This window comes from Myiozetetes cayanensis, unplaced genomic scaffold (assembly GCF_022539395.1).
Source record: "Myiozetetes cayanensis isolate MyiCay16 unplaced genomic scaffold, myiCay2020 scf2-11, whole genome shotgun sequence".
Taxonomy (NCBI): Eukaryota; Metazoa; Chordata; class Aves; order Passeriformes; family Tyrannidae; genus Myiozetetes; species Myiozetetes cayanensis.
This window is the reverse complement of record NW_026087411.1, coordinates 36,692,437-36,713,422: the sequence shown is the minus strand read 5'-3', so window position 1 is coordinate 36,713,422 and position 20,986 is coordinate 36,692,437. Positions and strand designations below refer to the sequence as shown.

Genomic DNA, 20,986 nt, shown 5'->3' with positions numbered 1-20,986 from the left:
AGGCTGCCCGGGGAGGTCACGGAGACACAAGGTCATGTCTCAGCATTCAAACCCACCTGGACGCTTTCCTGTGCCACTCGCTCTGGTCCCTTCCAACCCCAACAATTCTGTGCTATTCTGTGATTCTGTTTCAGTGTGCGGAATGTATTTCAGTGTTTTTGCGAACGCTCGAATTATCGGCACTTCCATTGCCCGCAGCCACCGTCACCGTTTACCCTTCAGTGTCGCTCCCCCTCAGAGCCGCTCTCCCCCGCACTGGCGGCTGTCCCTCTGCCACGCTGCCCTTGATCCCTCCTCTTTCAACCTCGGCATCAAACAAAACAGAGACGCCCGGCACTGCCGGTAGCCAACGCCGGGAGCGATCCCGACACGTCCAAGATCTCGGGATCAGCGTCTCTCAGAATTCCAACCAGCTCCCAGCGCTTCCCTCCTCTCTCCTCCCGGAGCGCACAGACACCGCCCACAGCGGGGTGGAGCTCGCGCCATAATGGCGCCCTCCCCTCTCCCCCCTCTCTCCGCGCGCCGGGGGCGGGGCCACCGCCCTGAAGCGCGCGCTGCTTGAAAGTGCCGGCGGGCAGCCGCGCGCAGCGACCGCGCGGGGTTGGCCGGGCCGGGCCGGACCGGAGGAGGCGCCGCGGCCCCGCCAGGGACCGACCGACCGACCGACCGACCGACCGAGGCCGCTGCTCGGGTCTCTGCGTCCCCCCTTCCCTTCTCTCACTCCCTCTCCCCGGGCAGTGCCGGCCCGCGCCGAGGCAGAGCCGCCGAGCCCAGGTTTACGGGGGCACCCGCGGGAGCCTCCCGTGCCCGTGGCCCGGCACAGCCACCTCTGATCTGATCTGACCCGACCCGGGCCGACCCGAAGCGCCGTGAGCGAAGATCCGAGTCTCCTTTCCCCCAGTTCTGCAGCTCAAGCGGCGCCATGGGGATCCAGGGCCTGCTGCAGTTCATCAAGGAGGCTGCCGAGCCTTCCCACGTGAAGAAGTACAAGGGGCTGGCGGTGGCAGTGGACACCTACTGCTGGCTGCACAAAGGCGCCTATGCGTGCGCGGAAAAGCTGGCCCGAGGAGAGCCCACGGATCTGTAAGTCTTCCTTATGTTTCTGTCCCGGCCCTCTTACAAATTAAAAGTTTAGTTAGCTTGATGTTTCTTGACTTAAAACCTGAGTTTATAATTGTTTCTCTTAATAAAACTGAGTATGTAACAGTTTCTCTTCTTAACTGTTGCTTCTGAATTCTCAGTCCCACTAGTACTCTTTTGAAATGGAAATTTTGCCCTTAAGTAAATAGTCTTCCAATTGTGTTAAATATAATATACATAAATATACATAAGTACACATGGGAGAAAAAACTCTCTAAAATATTTTTTGTTAAAATACCAATGACTGTGTGAGTTAGGTTTTTTCTAGAGTGTCTAGATAATAATCTAATTTCTCGGATGAAATTCTATACAAACAATTCATGTTTCAAATGTAGTATTGTTTTCAGGCACCTTTTTTGTATGCAACGATACTTTGTAATTACTGCTGTGACAAAGGTTGTAATGATACTGAGGAATTATGACAGATGGGTTGTGCTCTGAATAAGGTGTAAAATTTTTTACTTAATGTATTAAATTTTTTAGTAAGAGTAGCTTTTCTAATGTAACATGGATTTTTCATTTACTCAGTTATATTTCTAAGGAAGGGAAATGAACAAAAATTGTGGTCATATTTCAGGTTCAACTCTGGAGCTTAGATTAGGTTTATGTAAGTTCTTGTCCATCTCTGGAAAACTGGGTTGAACTCTTGTTGGATATAGTTTTAAATCACAGAATGGCTAAGGTAGAAAGAGACCACTGGATGTCATCTGGTCTGACCTCCTGCTCATGCAGGGTCCCCTACAACACTTACTCAGAATTGTGTCCAGATGGCTTTTAAATATCTCCAGAGAAGAGATGCTAAAACTTCTCTGGGCAACCTGTTCCAGTGCTTGGTCACTTGTACAATAAAGAAGTTCTTGTATCCAAGTAGGAATTCCTTTGTTTTGGTTTCTGCTCGTTGCCTCTTGTCCTATTGCTTGGCACCACCAAGAGAAGACCTTGGCTTCATCAAATGTTTGATTGGAGGCAAGAGAGAGTTGATGCTTTGCGAAAGGATTCAAATCTTTACTCCTGCTTCCATTGACTTGAAGAACTATGGAGTTTCATCTAACCCTGATACCTGCCTTTGAAGGTAGTGGAGGTCCCTCAGAGTCCTGAGAGTGGGATACACTTCTATTGAGAAAAAAATTGTCTGTCAGGAGAGACATTCATAGTCATAGAAAACTTTGGAACGATTGAATTTAAATACATAAATATTTTATGAGCAAATCTTGTTTCCATGCATGTATCGTCCTATACTGGCACTTTAACTATAATTTATCGTCCTTTCACACTTTAAAATTCATCTGTATTATATAACTAAAGTGCTTGTCTTTCAAAAATCATAGTTATTTTTCAGTAGCTCTAAATTCAGGTCTTTTAATCCTTACATTCTAAATGCTTCTAAGTCCCCCATTCCTTCTCCTGCTGAAAAGGTTACTCTTTTTGTTTTAAACAGTGTCCTTAAAATAAAAACACTTGATTTTTTTTTTTTTTTAATTGGGTATCATTGTAATGCACTTAGTGTTTAGAGCAGCTATTATGCTTTAGTTCTGTGCTACGGATATAAAATGATCTTATACAGAACTGTAGAAATAACAGGCAAGGAGATGAGAGGTCTGAGAGAATAAATAATGTCTGGGATTCCCAACAAATATTTTTCCAAGGGATGGGTTTGGAAGGCAGTGGAGGATTGCCTCCTGGCCCATACACCATTTTCACAGTTAGTACAGTTTGGGGAACTTTTCTGACTTCTGAAATTTTTCAGTTCTGTACCTGTATTTTAAGTATGGGAAGATAGGTTTGTATGTCTGTCCATTGCATGTATCCACCGTCTGGAGAGTAGAGTGGATAGTTCTACAAAGACAGATTTAATAACTTCCAGATCTACAAAAGTGCATTTACTCTGCCTTTCCGGGGAAAGGTCGTGTACTGTGCTTGTCTGCCTCCTGTTTCTCTGACCATTATGAATAGAGTTGCTGAAACTAAAAAGATAATCCATGTTTTAACTTATGCAAGTTTTTGTCAGTGCTGAATCCCAGTGTTGCAAAATCAAACTCAATTGTACTTGAGTTCTTATTTTATTTTGTGTAGGAGAGAGGAGCAGTCAGTCCAGTTCTGAGTTGGGAGGTGGACTGTTTCTCTTGCTAATAAAAAATAATTTTTGTGATGTTGGGGAAATATACGACCTGTTAAGATCCTTGAACAATTGTTGTCATAAACTTGCAATTCTCCTTTTCTGCAGACAGATAACATGCAATAGACCTGTGGCTGACAACAAAGTTTATCTTTCTATTCTTACTTTTGTTGTTGTCGATACAGTTATGTAGCTTTCTGTATGAAACTTGTTGAGATGCTCCTTTCATTTGGAATTAAACCAATTTTGGTATTTGATGGATGCACCCTACCCTCTAAGAAGGAAGTGGAAAAGGCCCGACGAGAGTAAGTACTGACCTGTATTAATTTGCAAGCAAAGCAGTGTGTTTATCACTACAGTTAATTTTCAAAGCCAAAAACCCTCAAACTGCAGCTAGGTAGAAAGGTCTGGTAAACTACCCTGCAGTGTAGTGTGATTTCATTTAATTTACATCTAAAATTAAACTTCTTAGAGGTTTTATTCCAAAAATAGAAATGCACTTTGTAAATGAAAGCCATTTGATAGAGGAAGGAAGTAAACCTCTGAGCATTACTTCCTGTAATGTATTAGAGGCTTTTAGTTTGCCTACCCTTGTGATTTCTGGACAAAAATATTTCTTCCTGGCATAATTTTATTTAAAAAGAATACCACCTTCCTCATCTTTCTCTATAATAAGATAAACTTGTATCAGGTTCGGGTTCTGGTAACTAGAAATGCGATTTCTCACTGAAGCTGTGAGAATTTTTCACTAGTGGTTGTTGTTTATAAATTCCCATGAGACATATGCTCCCTTCAGCATGGAGTGAACAATTTCTGGTGTCTGAAATTAAATAAATTATTCCTTCTGTCCTCTAAACCAATAAATATCTAATGTCAGATACTCCTGAATTTCATTAAATCTATTTTACTGCAAACTGAGAGTGGGTGCATTTCTTCTTTCATGCTGCTGATTTCAGTTCCTGGTTAGTCACTGTTTTCTGAGGAAATATTATAAATTTCAACATGCCGATCCAGTTATCCTTGTCAATACAATGACTTAGTTATTCTTATGTTTTAAAAAATTACTCAATAGATCAGATTTGGGTAGTCTTCCAAGTTTTTCCCCCTTTGCTACCTGCCTCTCTTAGTCCTCTCTGCTGTTTGTTCTTTTAAGTGAAAAATAATCTGAGATTGGTGGATATTTTTGTCTATCTTTTAGGAAGCGTCAAGCCAGTCTTCTGAAGGGGAAACAATTGTTGCAGGAAGGGAAACTGTCAGAAGCCAGGGAATGTTTTGGGCGCAGTGTAAATATTACCCATGCTATGGCTCATGAAGTTATTAAAGTAAGTTGTCAATATTGTTGATAATGCCATTTAAAAAAAAAATGGCTACATCACTACCTCGTCTATGTAGGCAAGAAAAACACTCCTTGCTTCTTAGTCTCTAATTGTCTTATATACTGCTGGATTGTGTTAAGCACAGTTAACAAACTTTAACTTCACTTCTAGTTTATTATGCCCAGTTGTATAAATAATAACGATGTGTCAGTTGAAATACAATTCTTCTTACTGCTATGAACTGAATTTGATAACACCTCAGTTTTACTTTTGATGCACAAAACCTAATCACAATTATTTTTTTTTTTTATATTTTTTCCCTCAGCTAGTTTCTGAGCACAGACTGCGGAAAAAAATTTGGCTGCTTAAAAACTGTTCTAGTAGCTTTTTGCTATGCTTCCACTGCAGTCATAGTATCTTTATCAAAACAGTATCGAGTTTATTCTGGTGGTGTTTTCCTCTCTACAGAATATAACTTGGACGAGTTTGAAGCTGGCATCTGTGGTCAGATGCAGTGACTGTGGTGTTACAGGCCAACACAGGAAAGGCTGTTTTTGTGAACTAGTCTACATAGATCTAAACTGCTTGAAATTTGAGTTTTGAATATGAAATATCAGGCTCTAACAGGGCAGGATGGGTGTGTGCTTTAAAAAGATCATGGTTTTGGCTTTTTGACATAGAGGTTCTTATGCTTTCAGATCTCTTAAGGTAATTATTGCAAACTGATGCAAAGTATTTGTGTGCTTCTTGTTTACACACAGGCTGCACGAGCCCGGGGAGTTGATTGCATTGTTGCTCCTTATGAAGCTGATGCTCAGTTGGCTTATCTTAATAAGATTGGCATGGTTCAAGCTATAATTACGGAAGACTCTGATCTTTTAGCTTTTGGATGTAAAAAGGTATGGAAGAAAATACTAACAGCTTTAACCTCTTGCCGAGATCTTAAAAGCGGAGTTTGAAGTTGCCAAATATGTTTGTGTGGATTTACTCTTCTACAGTAAATGTGGGAAGCCATGAGAATAGCACTTTGCCTCTATTGTTTCCAACAAGTGCAAGGAACTATCTTATATGGGTGAAAATTGTTGTTTTCATTTCCTCTTAATTTTCAGGTGTTTCTGAAAATTGACAAGTTTGGAAATGGACTAGAGATAGATCAAGCTCGACTAGGGAACTGCAAACAGCTTGGAAATGTATTTACAGAAGAGAAATTCCGCTACATGTGTATTCTTTCTGGTTGTGACTACCTCGCATCGATTTATGGAATTGGGTTAGCTAAAGCGTGCAAGTTATTAAAATTAGCCAACAATCCAGATATTATAAAGGTAAACTTGGTTTTGGTGGTTTTTGGTGGTTTTGGTTTTTTGTTTTGTTGTTGTTGTAAGGCTCTGCATTCTCCCCCCTGCCATTACCTCTGTGGGCAGGGATTGGAAATCTCATTTGATTACATGCATACGGATATGGACATTTCTTCCATACTGTTTTTAATATATAAAAGATTGAAATGGTACAAAACAAAAAAATAAGGTTGAGTGGTTTTTTTTTTCTTGTCCAATGTATGAAATGAAAACAAATCTAGTATTAGGAAATACAGAGGCTAAGAGAGAGAGAATAACTTCTGTGTAGGTAGTAAGGGAGTAGAGAGGTTTTTAAGAGCTAATAATAAGAATACCTTATGGTATACATTATATGGTATATATTATATGGTATATATTATATGGTATATATTATATGGTATATATTATATGGTATATATTATATGGTATATATTATATGGTATATATAACTTACGGGTCTGTCCTGAAGGCAAGTAAATCTAACCCAGAAAAGTATTTAAATATGCAGTATGATTAACTTAGTGTGTTATCTTCTTTCTTAAGTAACTTGTGTGCTTAAGTGTATTTTGAGGTTTTTTTCTCTCACAGGCTGTACACAAAGAACTATGATTTTTATTTTTAAAATGGTTTGTATCATGTAAAGCAGGTATCAAAGCAACTAGTCTGGCTTTTGTGGAAGTGAAAAGGGAACTTTGAACTTTTCCCATATAAATCATTATTTCCTTTCATGTATCCCTGAGCAAAATGTCAGGGTTTAATCTGATTAGTATTGCTTTTTTTCTCTTCTACAAACACTCATGCATTGCTTATGTATCCTGATAATATGATTAATAAAGTCAGATATGCATTAGTTTAAATAACATACCATAAGGAGACGCTCTGTCTTTCTAATCACGTTTTGTACTTCTTTATTGAACAAGAAGCATTTATAAAGAGTTGAATTGTATTACTTATATGACTGCAAACAACTTGAGTAGGAAAATAATGTACAAAACTTCATTTTCTTTCCTTCCCTTGTTTAAGTTTAATCTGCTTGTTGTAACAGGACATGCATTCTATGTTTAATTGCAAGCAAAGGTACTTTATAATCTACATGTATTTAACTGTTTGTGTGAACTGCTTAAATGAAGCAGTTGAGCGATTTCTTTTTTGTTACAGGTTATTAAGAAAATGGGACAGTACTTGAAGATGAATATAACAGTACCAGAAGAATACATACAGGGTTTTACACGAGCCAATAATACCTTCCTTTATCAGTTAGTTTTTGATCCTCTCAACAGAAAATTGGTTCCTCTGAATGCATATGGGGATGACATTGATCCAGAAACACTAAGTTATGCAGGACGGTATCCTTTGTGTTGAAACAGCAGAATGGGGAAATAAGGGTGAGAAGATGTGGTGTTCTATACTTTTCATTGCATCAGTGGGGTACTTAGATTTTTTTCATTGCACCCCTGCTGTTTCCTAAAGCCTGGCTTTTCTGCCAGTCTTAAAATTTTTTTGGGGTGCGCAGTGTGTTTCTTCTTTTCTCCTTTGCTCTGATTTTAATGAATTAAAAAAAAGTGCTGGTAGGTAACTGACTGATTTATCATCGATACATCATTTTAGGCAGAAGTTCATTAATCCTTTTTTTTTCCCTTTAGAAAACAAATTGTTAAATGCAGGATCTATTTAAACTGTTTGAGTTACCTTATGACTGTCTTTAATTTCTACCTATTTTAAGTGTGTTATAATCTCTGCCTATAATTCTTGCAATTTGTGTTCAACTCCTTCTCTAATCTAAGCATTTCGTATTTTATCAGATATCTCTTCCTGTAGAACAAGTAGCATTTTGCCACATCTGTGCAACGTAAATTTCAGCATGAAAGATTAGGCAAATGAAGAAAGAGAGGATAGTGTTGAAGTAGTTACCAGCTTTATATGCCCAAGGCACTTAATCTCTGGCATTTCCAGAAATAAGAAAGGAGAAAGTTGTTAATTTTTCTGCTGATAACGGAAGGATTTAATTTTGACTGAGATCTGCAGTCCTTTGGCAAATCATGAATTACAATTGCTTTTGCATTAGATTGAGCCAAAAGTAGTAGTATTAATTGTTTAGGTTAATATTCTAGCCATGCCTGTTAGCACAGAAATGGGAAACAGATATTTTAACTTTCATGCTGCAGTTCTTGAAATGTAATATAATATTGAGATATTTTCCTTTACTATGATGGAAACAGACATTTTGGTGATGATACTGCTTTTCAAATTGCCATTGGCAACATTGACATCGAAACAATGGAACAAATTGATAATTATAACCCTGACACTGCACAGGTAACACCTTTGTTCTGAAGTTTATTTTTCATGGCATTTGACTTTAATGTTTGTTTTAGTTTTACTTTCAGACTTTTTTGGTATGTCACTAGATGTACAAATGTTAAAAAGGTCCTTGTATAATAAATTAAGAAATCATATGTAGAAGGCAAGATTATAAACCTGTGTCCTGTGTTTTAATTTTTTTTTTTTTAGCTTGTGCAGCAGAGAAGTTGCAGCTGGAATGACAGACGTGATAATCATGCAAATAGCATTTGGAGCAGAGAATACAAGTTTGGTCCTACTGAAGATACTGTTCCTCCTAAAATGCATTTACTAGACAAACCAACAACCAAAGGCATGGAGAAAATAATTAGCATTAAAGGGCTAAAACTTCCAGGCAAAGAGGTGTTGGCAAAAAGGTCAAGGAGTGGTATGTTTTTATTAAATAATTATGTGAATAACAGTAGAAGGCTGTGGGGAAAAAAAAGGATTTTATCTTGAACTTGATGGTATGCAATTTTTAAAGGCTTAACTCTTAACTGTTATTGTCTGTATTCTGTTTTCAACAAGCTACAAGACTCAGAAGCCATAACATTAAAGCCTAGATAATGATCAAGGGTGATGGCCAACTTTCCACAGCACTTGATTTTAGCTTTCTTTAATTTGCTACAAAGCTTAAGTGTTGTCAGTTTGAAGTTATATTTAATACAATCTGTTCATTTTTATATATTTTTGGTTTTAATTTCTATCTCATAATGGCTTGTGAAGAAATTAAAACATTGTGTTTTTCCTAGAATTGATATTAGGTCAGACAGAAAACTTTAAGAATGTTTTCCATACTCTTCTCACACTGTGGTGCCTGTATCCTTTTGTATAGGTATTCTTTATGTCAACTTTTTCACTTTCTCTAGTGAAGCTGTGCTATCTTGTCCTCTGCTTCACCTAAGTTATATGTGCTGAAATAAACTGTGGGCTTTTAATAGAAGGGGCACTTTTTTGTTCCCATTGTACTTTAATTAATGTGTTAAGTATTTTGTCTTACTCTGCTTTCTTTGCTTTCTTATTAATCTACTAGGGCTTTATTTTTGGCCTTTGTTACTTATGCTATCTTCCTACTCTCTCATTTATCAAAACTTGTAGGTAGTTTAGCGACCTGTCTTTAAATCAAATTAATTTTGCTTTCAAAGCATTAAAAAAACCCAAAACAACAACAACAAAACAAAAAAACCCCACATCATATCCAAAACAAATATTATGTTTCATTTTAGTTGTTCTGCCTTCACTCCATCTACAAAAAATCATTTTTAAGGCAATATATTAGAAAACAATGTTTTAAAGGCTTTCTAATTGTAATGCCAATAATGTTCCTACTAAACCTTACCACTATTTTTAATGTGTAAACTTAGTTATTTCATCACTGTTTAAATGCAGTATTGTGCTTCTACAATAATGTTTAAATTGTCTAGATTTAGAAGAAATCTCAGATGGAGATCTGCTAAAGCAATATTCATTTACAAAAGCAAAAAGAGTCAAGAAGGAGGATGATCATGATGGTCAAGCACAAAAGAGTGTCTCAGCAATACAAAGCCTTGATTCTTCAGGAAATTCTGTCACTCAAGAAAGCTCTAACTCCCTACCCAGAGTTAGAAATAAATTTGCTTCCTTTTTACAAAGGAAAAACAAAGACAAGGATGCTGTAACTGTTCCAGGAACAAGAAGCAGGTATGCTTATGTCATATGTTTTCATAAGTAGCAAAATACTATTTGCTGTCCTGGTTGCTGAAATAACCTAAATACTAAGGAAAATGGTACCTCAGACTTTTTTATGTAATTGCATGCACCTGAGCCAAGATGGAGGCTCCTCTGTGCTAGGCAGGCTGTCTATCTGTGAGACAGATAATGGTAATTTTTTACTGTGGAAGTAAAGATTGAGACTATTTGTAGAGTCATAGAATCATGGAATGGTTTGGGTTGGAATGGACCTTGAAGATCATCTAGTTCCACCCCCCTGCCATGGGCAGGGACACCTTTCATTAGACCAGGTTGCTCAGAGCTCCATCCGACCTGGTCTTGAACATTTCCAGGGGTGGGGCATCCACAACTTCTCTGGGTGACCTGTTCCAGTGCCTCACCACACTCATAGTGAAGAATTTCTTCCTAATATTTAATCTAAATCTGCCTCCTTTCAGTTTGAAGCCATTACCCTTTGTCCTATCACTACATGCCCTTGTGAAGAGTCCCTCTCCAGCTCTTTTGTAGGCTACCCTGTAGGTACTGGAAGGTGCTATAAGGTATCCCAGAAGCCTTCTCCAGGCTGAACAACCCCAACTCTCTCAGCCTGTTCTTATATGAGAGGTGGTCCAGCCTTGTGATCTGCTTATAGTCTCTCAGTATAATATTCAATACTTCTGGGTCACAAAATTAATTAGGAACTGGCCAATTTTTTTCCCAGGTAAAGATTATATGACATATCTTAAAAAAAAAAAAAAAAAAGAAAGTAGCTGCTTTGTGCCAAATATTTAAGCAGTTAGTCAATACATTGACTTAAGTTGATAGAGCTCTTTGTTTTAGTAAATTCAAACTGGTCATATTGTATAACAAATACCTATTCTTATCCCATTCAGTTGATATTGCTGATCTCTGCACCAGCACTTTGAGAAGAGGGACTTTGGGTTTGTTAGGGTTTCTGGTTGCTTTTTCTTGTTTGTTTGTTTTTTATTTAGTTGCATTTGGCCACGGCTCCTTGAATTTGTTTTACAAAGCACTATTACCATTAAGTCTATTATTGTGTGATTATTTTCTTAAATACTTTGAATGTTTTAGAGCAGTGTAATTTTACAGAGCAGTCCTAATACTGATGTTCTTTAGTTGTAATGCACACCTTCCTGAGCTGAAAGTTTTGTTATGTTGTATCAAATACTAAGAGTTGTCAGTCATGGTAGGTTCTTTTCTAAATCTGTGCTTACTACTCTCATGAGCTGCTGCTATAGCATGGAAAAGGAGTAGTAAGGTTCTACTTTCCCTAATAAGAGGTGCCTGAAATATTTCACTACTGCTCAGCTTTGTGATAAATAATTAATGTATTCTTAAATTTTGTAGGATTTCTATATGTTTCTGTTGAAGAACCTTATTAGTATTTCAGTCAATGAATGACATGTTTACAGATGCTTTTTTCCTCCCTTTTTTTAATGTTATTTGTTAAATGCCTTCCTGAAGGACTTTGCCCATTATCAAAATAATTTGTCTGCAAGTAGACCTTGAAAATAAAATTGATGGATAGAGACAGCTATTGGATTTTGGAGATGACATACATTTGCAGTAACTTTCTTCTCCCCTGCCTTTACCTTTTTGTTTCTTTTTTAGGTTTTTCTACAAGGATGCAATTATGTTTGATGGTAGAGCACAGAAAGATGATGATCTAACTCAAAATGCTGAGCAGGATTGCCAGAAACAGGAAATAAAATATATAGAAGAAGATGTTTCTCAGTTTACAGAAACTGAAAAATCAACAAGGACTGTCTTTACACCTCCCGGAGAAAAGCAGAAAAGCTGTTTCCAGTGGTTTAGCAGCCTCGTAAGTAATTCAGGAAACCCTGGTCCATCTCATACTGTATTTTCACAGCAGTTTCACCAGCAGAAAAGCGGTTGTGTTGTATCCCAGGAAGATCAGATTAATGGAGTTCAGACAGAGAATGAGGCAGTGTGTGATGAATTGGAGGAAGAGTCCTCCCCCTTAATAGAACTGGAACAGTCATCACAGTCTTGTGAGCCATCAGAACACAGTTTGGAGTCTTCAGAAATATTACAGGTGTCCAACAGTTCAAATACAAAGGTAAGAAAATTAGACATTTGTTTTAGCATTTGGTTTTGCTTTAAATTATAAAAGAAATTATGCAATGAAGTCTTGTCTTTAGAGTGATGCCCTACAGATGATGTAGCTTGTGCTAACAAAACTTGTTTCTAAAAAGAATCATAGAATGATTATATTTCATTCTTGTCAACGCTTAAAATAATTGTAACATAATGTGGATTGACATACTAGCTTAAATAAAGTCTGTTCTATGGTTTTAGTTTGTCTTCAGTGGGTCATAAAAAACCATGGTAGGCAAGCTTTTGTTCTCTGCTTTTGTTGATCCCTGAAGTCCTTTCAGAAAGTATATATATTTGTCACTCTAGTGTTGTTTGCTGAAAATAAGCCCAGGTGTTTGTATAAATTCTTAGAAGTACTGAAAAGGTTGTCTTTTAAAACATATACCTGTAGATATGAAAATATATATTGTGTTTGCAAAAAAAAACTCCAGCCTGTTTTAAAACCAATTTTCTCCTGAAGGAATCTGACTCCAGTTCAAAACTGACTGATGATAAACGTACTCCGTCTCTGGTATTTTCTGCTGTTCGAACTGACAAAAAAAATACAATCATGAAAACTAAGGTAAGAGTTCTTTTAACTTTATGAGCTTTACTAAAATCTGAAAATGAGTTATTGCTTTCTACTAGTTCCTTGTGGAACTCTCAATGAAAGACTTGAGCAATGCAAGTGTTGGCAAGACAAAACTGTATTCTTATTCATCTACACTGAAGCTGAGATGAAATAATAACCAGGCCACCTATGATTGATAACACAGTTGCAATTTGTTTGGGGATTTCAAACACTTAGCTTGGCTTCTTATTTTATACCTAAGGCAAAAAAACCTTAGTTGTCCTCAGGCAGGCTAAGTACATGGTTTTATGATACAAATTTCAGTCATGTTCACAGTTCAGATACAGTTACAAGATACAACCTCATTTCATTGCTTGTCTTGATAAATTTGCTATTCAGCTACCTCCTTTTTTGAGAAAACGTTTTTAAATTTCAAAATCTGGAAAGATTTTTGTCAACATTTCTCTTTCAACTGTTTTAGTTCAAAGTCTTATTAGACACTAACAAATCAGTCAATTTTCCTTCAGAGCCTACATTCCAGTTATTTTTGCTATTGGTTGCTTACCTGTAATTTGACTTATCTGTGTTTTCTAAGATGTTTGAGAATAAACTTAAGTTCCTTGTCTTTGTGACATTTCTAAGAGCTTTACACATTTGTCTTGTTTGTAAAACTTCTAAGACCTTAACAGCTAAAAGTGCTCTGACTCTTTATGTGTTGTCATTACAACTGGCCAAAAGATAAGTCAGAGGAAGATCTGCATCCTTTCATGCATAGCCTAACTGACTTCCTTCTCATAGACAGACTAAAAATCACAAGCTTATGTGCCAAACAAGAATATTGTGTTTTGTGAAATAGTGACATCTTGTGGTTATTTTTAGGAACTTATTTGTTAAGATGAAATTTACATTTTTATTCTGCAACATTAACATTTTTCCTGCTTCTCCTCAGCAAGACTGAGCAATGAAATCATCCTGGGATTCAGAATTTTATTACTTTGTTTTTGAGGCTGTATTTAATGTTTTACTTTGTTTTGCACACATAAAAGTTATATTGGGAGAATGAATGTATTAAATATTGGGGGATACACATTATGGAAGTACTGAGGTAATATAAGCATCATGTGAAAACGAAATTTCAGCATGCTTGGAGCCCTTCAGGTAATAGAAAATCTGCTGAAAATCTGCGAGGATAGTAGGGTTTGTGTAAAGCAAGCAGCTAGTAGGAGGATTTCCCCTGCTTATTTCCTTGGCTGTGCATTCTGTCTGCTTCCTTTATGTGCTGGTAATAAAACTTATAAAGAATTGCACCAGAAAATTGGCATGGCTGAAAACTTAACTTGACAGCACTAATCAAAAGGTCAATCATATTGCAACTTGGGCCCACCCAGACTCTTGGATTCCTCTGAGTTGTAGTGCCAGTAGGACCACAGGAGAGGGAAGGTAGAGATAAAGAGCACCACTTTTGGCTCAGTTTTCTTTTAGGTCTGCTCACTGCAAGGGTAAAACAAGGGAAGTGTTTGCTGGTGCTAAGTATAGTAGAAGATAGCTATAAAAGGGAATAATGAGTTCCAGATTTAGGGAAGAAGCAGTTAATCACTTAAAGCATAATTTATTCTGATTTTGGTATAGCTGAATATCAGCTTTGTAGCTGATCTATAGAGAAATTTAAAAACTGGGGGAGACAGTCTGAAAAATTTGTCAGCTCCTATTGTGATTCCAATCCAAAATGTGAAGTGCCTACCTACTCCATTCTAATATCAAACATAATAGAAGCTTTTTACTAGCAAATACCTGTAAGATACTGAACTCCCCAAGACTTCATGTTTTTTTTCTGAGGTAGTATTTCAGCTGTGGTTTGTATTGCTAATCACTTTTTACAATTGCTGTGAGCTCAACAAAGAGGCTAATATTGACATAGAAATAGAAAATAGAAATATTGACAGAAATAGAAAAGAGTGTTCTGCTCTGGCTTTAAGGTTCTTAGTGGGTGTTCAGCATGCAGCTTTGCCTAATTTTGGGGTAGCTAAATTAAGTTATAAATCTGTAATTCAGTACTACAGAGATAACATAGGATTATGGGTGAATTCACACATGTTGCAAAATGGCTGAGATGATAGATAAATGGCAAAATACTATAAAGCAGGGAGTTTTAGTATTTTATTTTTCCTAGTATTCTTGTTCCAATTTTTAGGTTATGTTTTTGTTTTCCCCTTGGAATACTAAGATCTGCACGATAGGAACATGTAATTTCAATAATGGAATAACAGAATCATTAAGGTTGGAAAAGACCTCTATGGTCAAGTCTAGCTTGTCAGCCCAGCACTACCGTGCTCACCATTAAGCCACATCCAGAAGTGCCATATCTACATGGCTTTTGAACACCTCCAGGGATGAGGATTCTACCACTTCCCTGGGCAATCTGTTCCAACCCTTTCTGTGGAGAAATTTTTCCTAATATCCAATCTAAACCTCCCCTAGTGCAACTTGAGGCCATTTCCCTTTGTCCTATCACTTGTTATATGGGAGAACAGCCCCCACCAGGCTACAATCTCCTTTCAGGGAGTTGTAGAAACTGGTAAGGTCTCCCCTGAGCCTCCTTTTCCCCAGCCTAAACCACCCCAGCTCCCTCAGCCTGCTCCTCATAAGACTTGTGCTCCACACCCTTTCACCAGCTCCACTGCCCTTCCCTGCACACTCTCCAGCACCTCAGTGTCCTTCTTGCAGGGAGGGAACCAAAACTGAACGCAGTATTCAAGGTGCCAAAAAATATGTAACAAGTGTCTGTGGAGGGGGATGGCAAAATACAATGTCATTTTGGAAAGAACTAAGTTTCAAGTTGTCTTTGAAGAAAAGGCTGCCAACATCTTTTATTTTACAATATAAAAGTGTTAGGTAGTCAATAGCAAATACTTAGATGAGGAAAGAGCTATTTGCATTAGTTAGTGAAACACCCGAAGTAGGCAGAGCTGTGCCATTTTCTAAAGATAATCCAGCAAAACGGAAAAGATTATTTTCAGCAAAACACTTTATTCTTAATATTATCCAAATGGTAAGTAAGAGCATTATTTACAACCTTGGTGTCGTTAACTAATCTTATGTAGCCAACTATAAAATAGGAACTTCTTACAACTGTAGACACTCACTGTCTCTTCTGCAGGTATTGCATTTTGGTAATTATGTTTTGGCCCTAATAATGACAGACACAATCTAAAATAGCAGACTGGAAGTGAGTGATCACTTCGAAGCTGGGAATTGTGAGTAGTTCATATTTTACAATGAAGTGCCGGAATGGCTCAAAGAGTGAAATATTGTAGTGCTTCCAAATGGTTACTTCCGCCCTCAAAAAAGGGGGAAAATGGTATGTGTATGTAAGACAGAAAAAAATTATGGAAAAGATGAATAAACCACTTGTGACGTTTTGTCACTCGTGAACTTGTCTGGCAAAGGAAGTTTCAACTATGTCTAAAAGTACATTATATCTCTTTAATTATTGTGCTATGATTATGCACATACAGTACAAATAGGAAGAAAGTGATCAAATAGATAGCAATAGGCGTAACTTTGAACTTAAGATGTGTGGTAAACTATTCACAGAGAAAAAATCCTACTTTGGTGGACTGTAGACTGTTTCTTATGTTCTTAAAATAAACTCAGTAGTTTTTGGCATGAAGGAGACAAAATGATCAACAATGTTGTTTCAGCATAAGAAAGAATGGTAGCAGCAGTCTGAGTAGCTGTCAGTCAGCCTGACATTGACCCAAGAAAAATGATGATAATGTGAAAGTCACACTGGCTGACACAATTATAGGAATTAAGTCATGTCAAAATGATTTTCATGTACTTACAAATACGAAAAAAACCCCAACCAACCAGATACATTGCTTGGAATCTGTTAAATGAATTGAAAATGAAGCAGAAGTGTTTTCAATAATGGGGTGGCGGACAGCTAGAATAAATTATATAATGAAGCCATGTAGTTTAATTGATATGTTCAAACTTAAGACTAGTTGCATTTAAGAGAGAGATATTCTGACCAAGCACAGTTTTTCTGAGCTTCGGGACAGAAACTGGATAAGAAGGTCCAACTAGAGGTCTACTGATGCTTGGGATAATCGTACTGTTACCTGTCCTCTGCTTATGAATCCCTTTTCATGAAATCTTGGTATCATGGAGAGTGATACCAGAGGGTTGCTTCTTCTTAAATTCTGGAAAGCTGACATTACATGAGGGCACAACAAAAACTCTTCAAACAGGTGTAAAAAATAAATATTCACCAGGTTTTAAAAATTGCATTTCATAGAAATATATCATTTGCAATCTCTTAGAATACAAAGACCTATGGAAACTGGTCTGCCAGTTCTTACAGCACATTATGTTTAATGTGTTTGAGGTGCCACCTTTTAGATTACAGAAGCTATCTAAATATACGTTGTTGTGGCAATTCAGATTGCGTTATCTCAATACACTTTATTTTTCGATTATAAGCTTTGCACTATAGTATTTGTTGCTTACAGGTTTTCATTTTAACCATGTGTGCTGCAATATTAAAATCTTTCAGGTTCCTGGTTTACATAAATCCAGTAGTACAAGGTCACGTATTGTAACGAAGCTCAAACCATGGATACCAGCCAAAGTAAGTGGATTAAGCAGGAAACTGTCACCTGTGCAGAAGAGAAATGACTGTGATGCTGAAAATAAGCTGGGACTGCAAGTTACCGTTAGTGAACTCTGGAAAAGCTTCCAATTTAAAAGGTGAGTTGCTTTAACCCTTTACTTTGTACCCTATATACTATTTTTCCACTTAAACAATTTTCAAAGCAGACTCTACACATCTCTATACAGTTCATTAAAGATAATAGCTCAAAATAGATGTTTTCTACATATAATTTATAATTTCCTAAGCTTGATATAAATGTGAAGCATGACTTTTGGTAAATATCTTCTTAGAATTACTTTTTTTTTTCTAACCAGGAAAAACTCTCAGCTAAAATTCATTTGTTGAATTTTATTGATTAGGGCATTTAGCTTAACATAATTGATATAAAAATCATTGCCATTGTTTGACATCAAACACCAAAAGTCACCTCTTGATCTAAATGCAAAAGCTGCATAGAAATTAATAAATTTAATTGAATACAAGGTTGCTTCTGCTTAACTCTGTACCCCTCACATTTTGAGATGGCTAATTGTCAGAAGTGTTCTGCTTTCAAGATGACTGTGAATTGATGAAATATTTCTGTTAGCAGAAGTCTGTGGTTGGAAGTGATATTTTTGCACATTATAAAATGCTATTGCTTTTGCTTGTGCAGATGGCTGGTATAACTTGAAGTTTCTGCAAATATCATCAAGGTTTGAACTTTGAGGGCAATGATTATTTAAAATAAGTAAAACAAAACCTGAAGTTTAGGTATTCTAACTTACACTGTTTCCATGGGCTAAGGTAAAAACTGTTGGTGACAAAGTTTTACCAGCTCAAAGTAGCAATCTCTTGAATAAATAAGTCATATTTAAATAAAATTATTATTTTGCTAATCCAAACCCAAATGTGAGTAGGATAAAAGTATTTTTTTCACTGAGTGGTTAATAATGATACTGGTGAGCAACGTGTTAATTAGATGGATGCATTTTAGCAAGTTTAGGCCTTAGGGTAGGTTATTATAAACATACAAGTGATTTCTGTTTAAAAAAATATTACACGTGGTATTTACACTTTTATAAATCTTTATTATCCTCCTTATACGGGATAAGAATGACAGTTTCAAGGAGGAAATGAAAGTCTTTGTGTATGTATTGCTGGACCTGTAATTGTAAATGTCATCCCAGGGTTGTTCACAAGGAGAAAATTCAGATATTTTGATTTATCGGGATACAGGCAGATAGAACAGAGTGAGCCTAGATGGGACTCTGTTCCTTTTCTCTGCTGGTGGTTGCAAGACGAGTCTCCCAACATCTGCATTTTAGCCATCCAGTTTTGTCTTGGTTTGTAACTTCTGGGTGTTTATAATTGGTCTATATATATATATCCCCATAAATATATATATATATATAGTATTGCTTCTGTGTACGTGAAGTACTTTTTTATTAGCTTTTATGTGATTCTTTTCTTAATACATTTCACAAAAAGGGTTTTTTACTGCCAGGACTCACTTAGCTCTGAGTATTCTCTTTATTTTTTCAGATTTTAAAATGTATCTAAATTAGCCTTATGTTTTCATAGTTATGTTACCTGATGGCAGATAAATCATGTGGGGCACTAAATCTGTTCTAGCTTACTGTCAAGACTCATGGGATATATAAAAAAACTACATTTATTCAGAAGACTTAAATGTTCAGAAAGCATGTACAACCCAGAGTAGGATGGAGTACATACAGTCTTTCAGAAATAAAGCTAACAGCTATCATTCTGTCACATTCAGTAAAGTTGTTCAGTTTTGCTGAAATTGAAAATAAAACTCTGCGTCGCGAATTTTTATTTTGTACTTATTCATAGATGAGTGGGTTGTTAGGGGTCTTGTTTTGTTTTTAACTCATATATTCTTACTGGCCTGTGGTTAGAAACATAAAACATCATAACGTTCTTGGGGTTTATTTTGTCTTTGTTTTTTTTTGTGCAGAGAGTACGAAAAACTTCCTTCTTGTAGAAAGTCAGATCCTTTATCTCCAATCAAAGATAATATACAGCTCACTCCAGAAACAGAAGAGGAAATCTTTAATCACCTGGAACGTAGTCATGTTCAGAGAGCTATATTCCAGTGAACTGCATGCTCTTCACAATGGGATGGATTTTTAATCATTGTCAAAACTTACCTTGTGGATATTTCATCAATATAGAAAAGGTGCTTTGTAAACCAGCTATATATTTTAGTCTGACTATTGATTTATCATCTCTTTTATAAAAGCGTGAATTGAAAGGTACAGTTCTATATTGACTGGAATAAAATAATTCAGATTCCCATGTTCTCTTATGCAGAGTCCTTTTGTCAAAGTTTTGTCCAAACACTTTCTCTGTTGCCCCTGGGCATTTTACGTAGGTCACATGTGCAATCCCAGTTTCTACAATAGCTACAGTTTTGCCTTGCACAACAGCAGCAAAACAAGTCTGTGTCCTATGACTCATTTTTTGCCTCTTCCTTTTTTCCTCTTGAGCCTAATCTGGCTTCAAGACAGGTTTAAAACTGCTCTTCAGTGTCCATAAGAGTCTGCAATATACTTCTAGCACTGATAACTATTTTTTATCCCATAAGGTAAGATTTGCTCTCTCAACAGTTACCTTTCTGTTTGATACAGTTATGTTGTTAGTGGGAATAACTTGGGGACTGCAGAAAGGAATATCGCAAATATCTGCTCCCCAAATTCTCACATTAATAGAATGATATCCAGAAATGTATAGTGTATTCCTCTGTTTTACCTGCTTGGTCCACATTTGCATTCTTCAGTAATGACAAGACACCCAAAATGCCAGTTCACAGAGCAAGGGTTACAAGATAGCATTGTCATCACAACTGGCTAAGCTAAAGGGAAAGAATCCAGAGACTAGGGTCCTTGCTATGTTTGACTGAATTACCATGAAGTAGTATGATGGGATCTCAGATTTCTACCTTTAAAATCAGGATTTGAGTTCAGTGTAAAGGTATGTCTGATATTTTTTTTTTAATGGATAATATTTCTGTAGCAGAAGAAGGTGTAAAAGGGTATCTTGCTCGGCAAAATGTATCCTTGCCATTTCTGAGATAATACTTTCCTTTCCCCTCTGAATTTTTAGTGAGAATTTAGAGTTTGAAATTGACCTGTGAGAGGGCAGGGGTTTTTTTTTGAGTTGCAGTGTACTTTTTTTTCTCTTTAAGAGAATTTGCATCTATGAAACTAAAGTGGCCAGCTGCATTAAATGACAACGAAGCTGCTTAAAAGAGTAGGCTATGTAAGCTCAGTCTCTTATTTCTACAGTGGCATTGAAGGTATAGGATACAAGGAACTGAAGCAGTGATGTTCTAGGACAGGCTTTCTCTTGTTTGTGCATCACTAGAAAATCCTTACTCCTGAGGCAGTGTTTTTAATGTTGATCTTCAGTGATAATTATCTCTGGTGTGAGGTTACAAATGTAGACCAGGGATAAATGTTTGTGTTTCCAGTCACAGAATTCCTGCTGAGAATGAATTTTTGTATTCCTAAAATATAATAAAACTGACAGAATGAGTCTTTAAGGGAAAACATTAAAAATAATTTGTTTTCATCCATTGTTTATTTATCAGTGTGGGAGTTGCAAGGTTATTTTGTATGGTGCATCCTTGACTGTTTCCTGCCTTTTCAGTCAAAGGGCCACTTGTTCCTGCTTTAGTGGATCATCATAAGAGACAAACTACTC

At 36.8% G+C, this 20,986-nt stretch overlaps 2 protein-coding genes across 3 annotated transcripts in view; one reads left to right on the top strand and one right to left on the bottom strand.

Annotated features, from left to right (window-relative positions):
• Positions 1 to 20,986, bottom strand: part of LOC126639886 (uncharacterized) — a 42,162-nt gene that overhangs the window by 8,181 nt on the left and 12,995 nt on the right. The window lies entirely within an intron of this gene.
• EXO1 (exonuclease 1) lies at positions 923 to 19,692 on the top strand. Its single transcript, XM_050315192.1, has 13 exons — positions 923 to 1,083; positions 3,442 to 3,561; positions 4,455 to 4,578; positions 5,334 to 5,471; positions 5,682 to 5,894; positions 7,065 to 7,252; positions 8,126 to 8,222; positions 8,418 to 8,634; positions 9,671 to 9,926; positions 11,568 to 12,036; positions 12,535 to 12,636; positions 17,183 to 17,376; positions 19,239 to 19,692. Exons 1-13 carry the CDS (start codon positions 923 to 925, stop codon positions 19,378 to 19,380), a joined length of 2,421 nt encoding a protein of 806 aa, XP_050171149.1. The 3' UTR covers positions 19,381 to 19,692.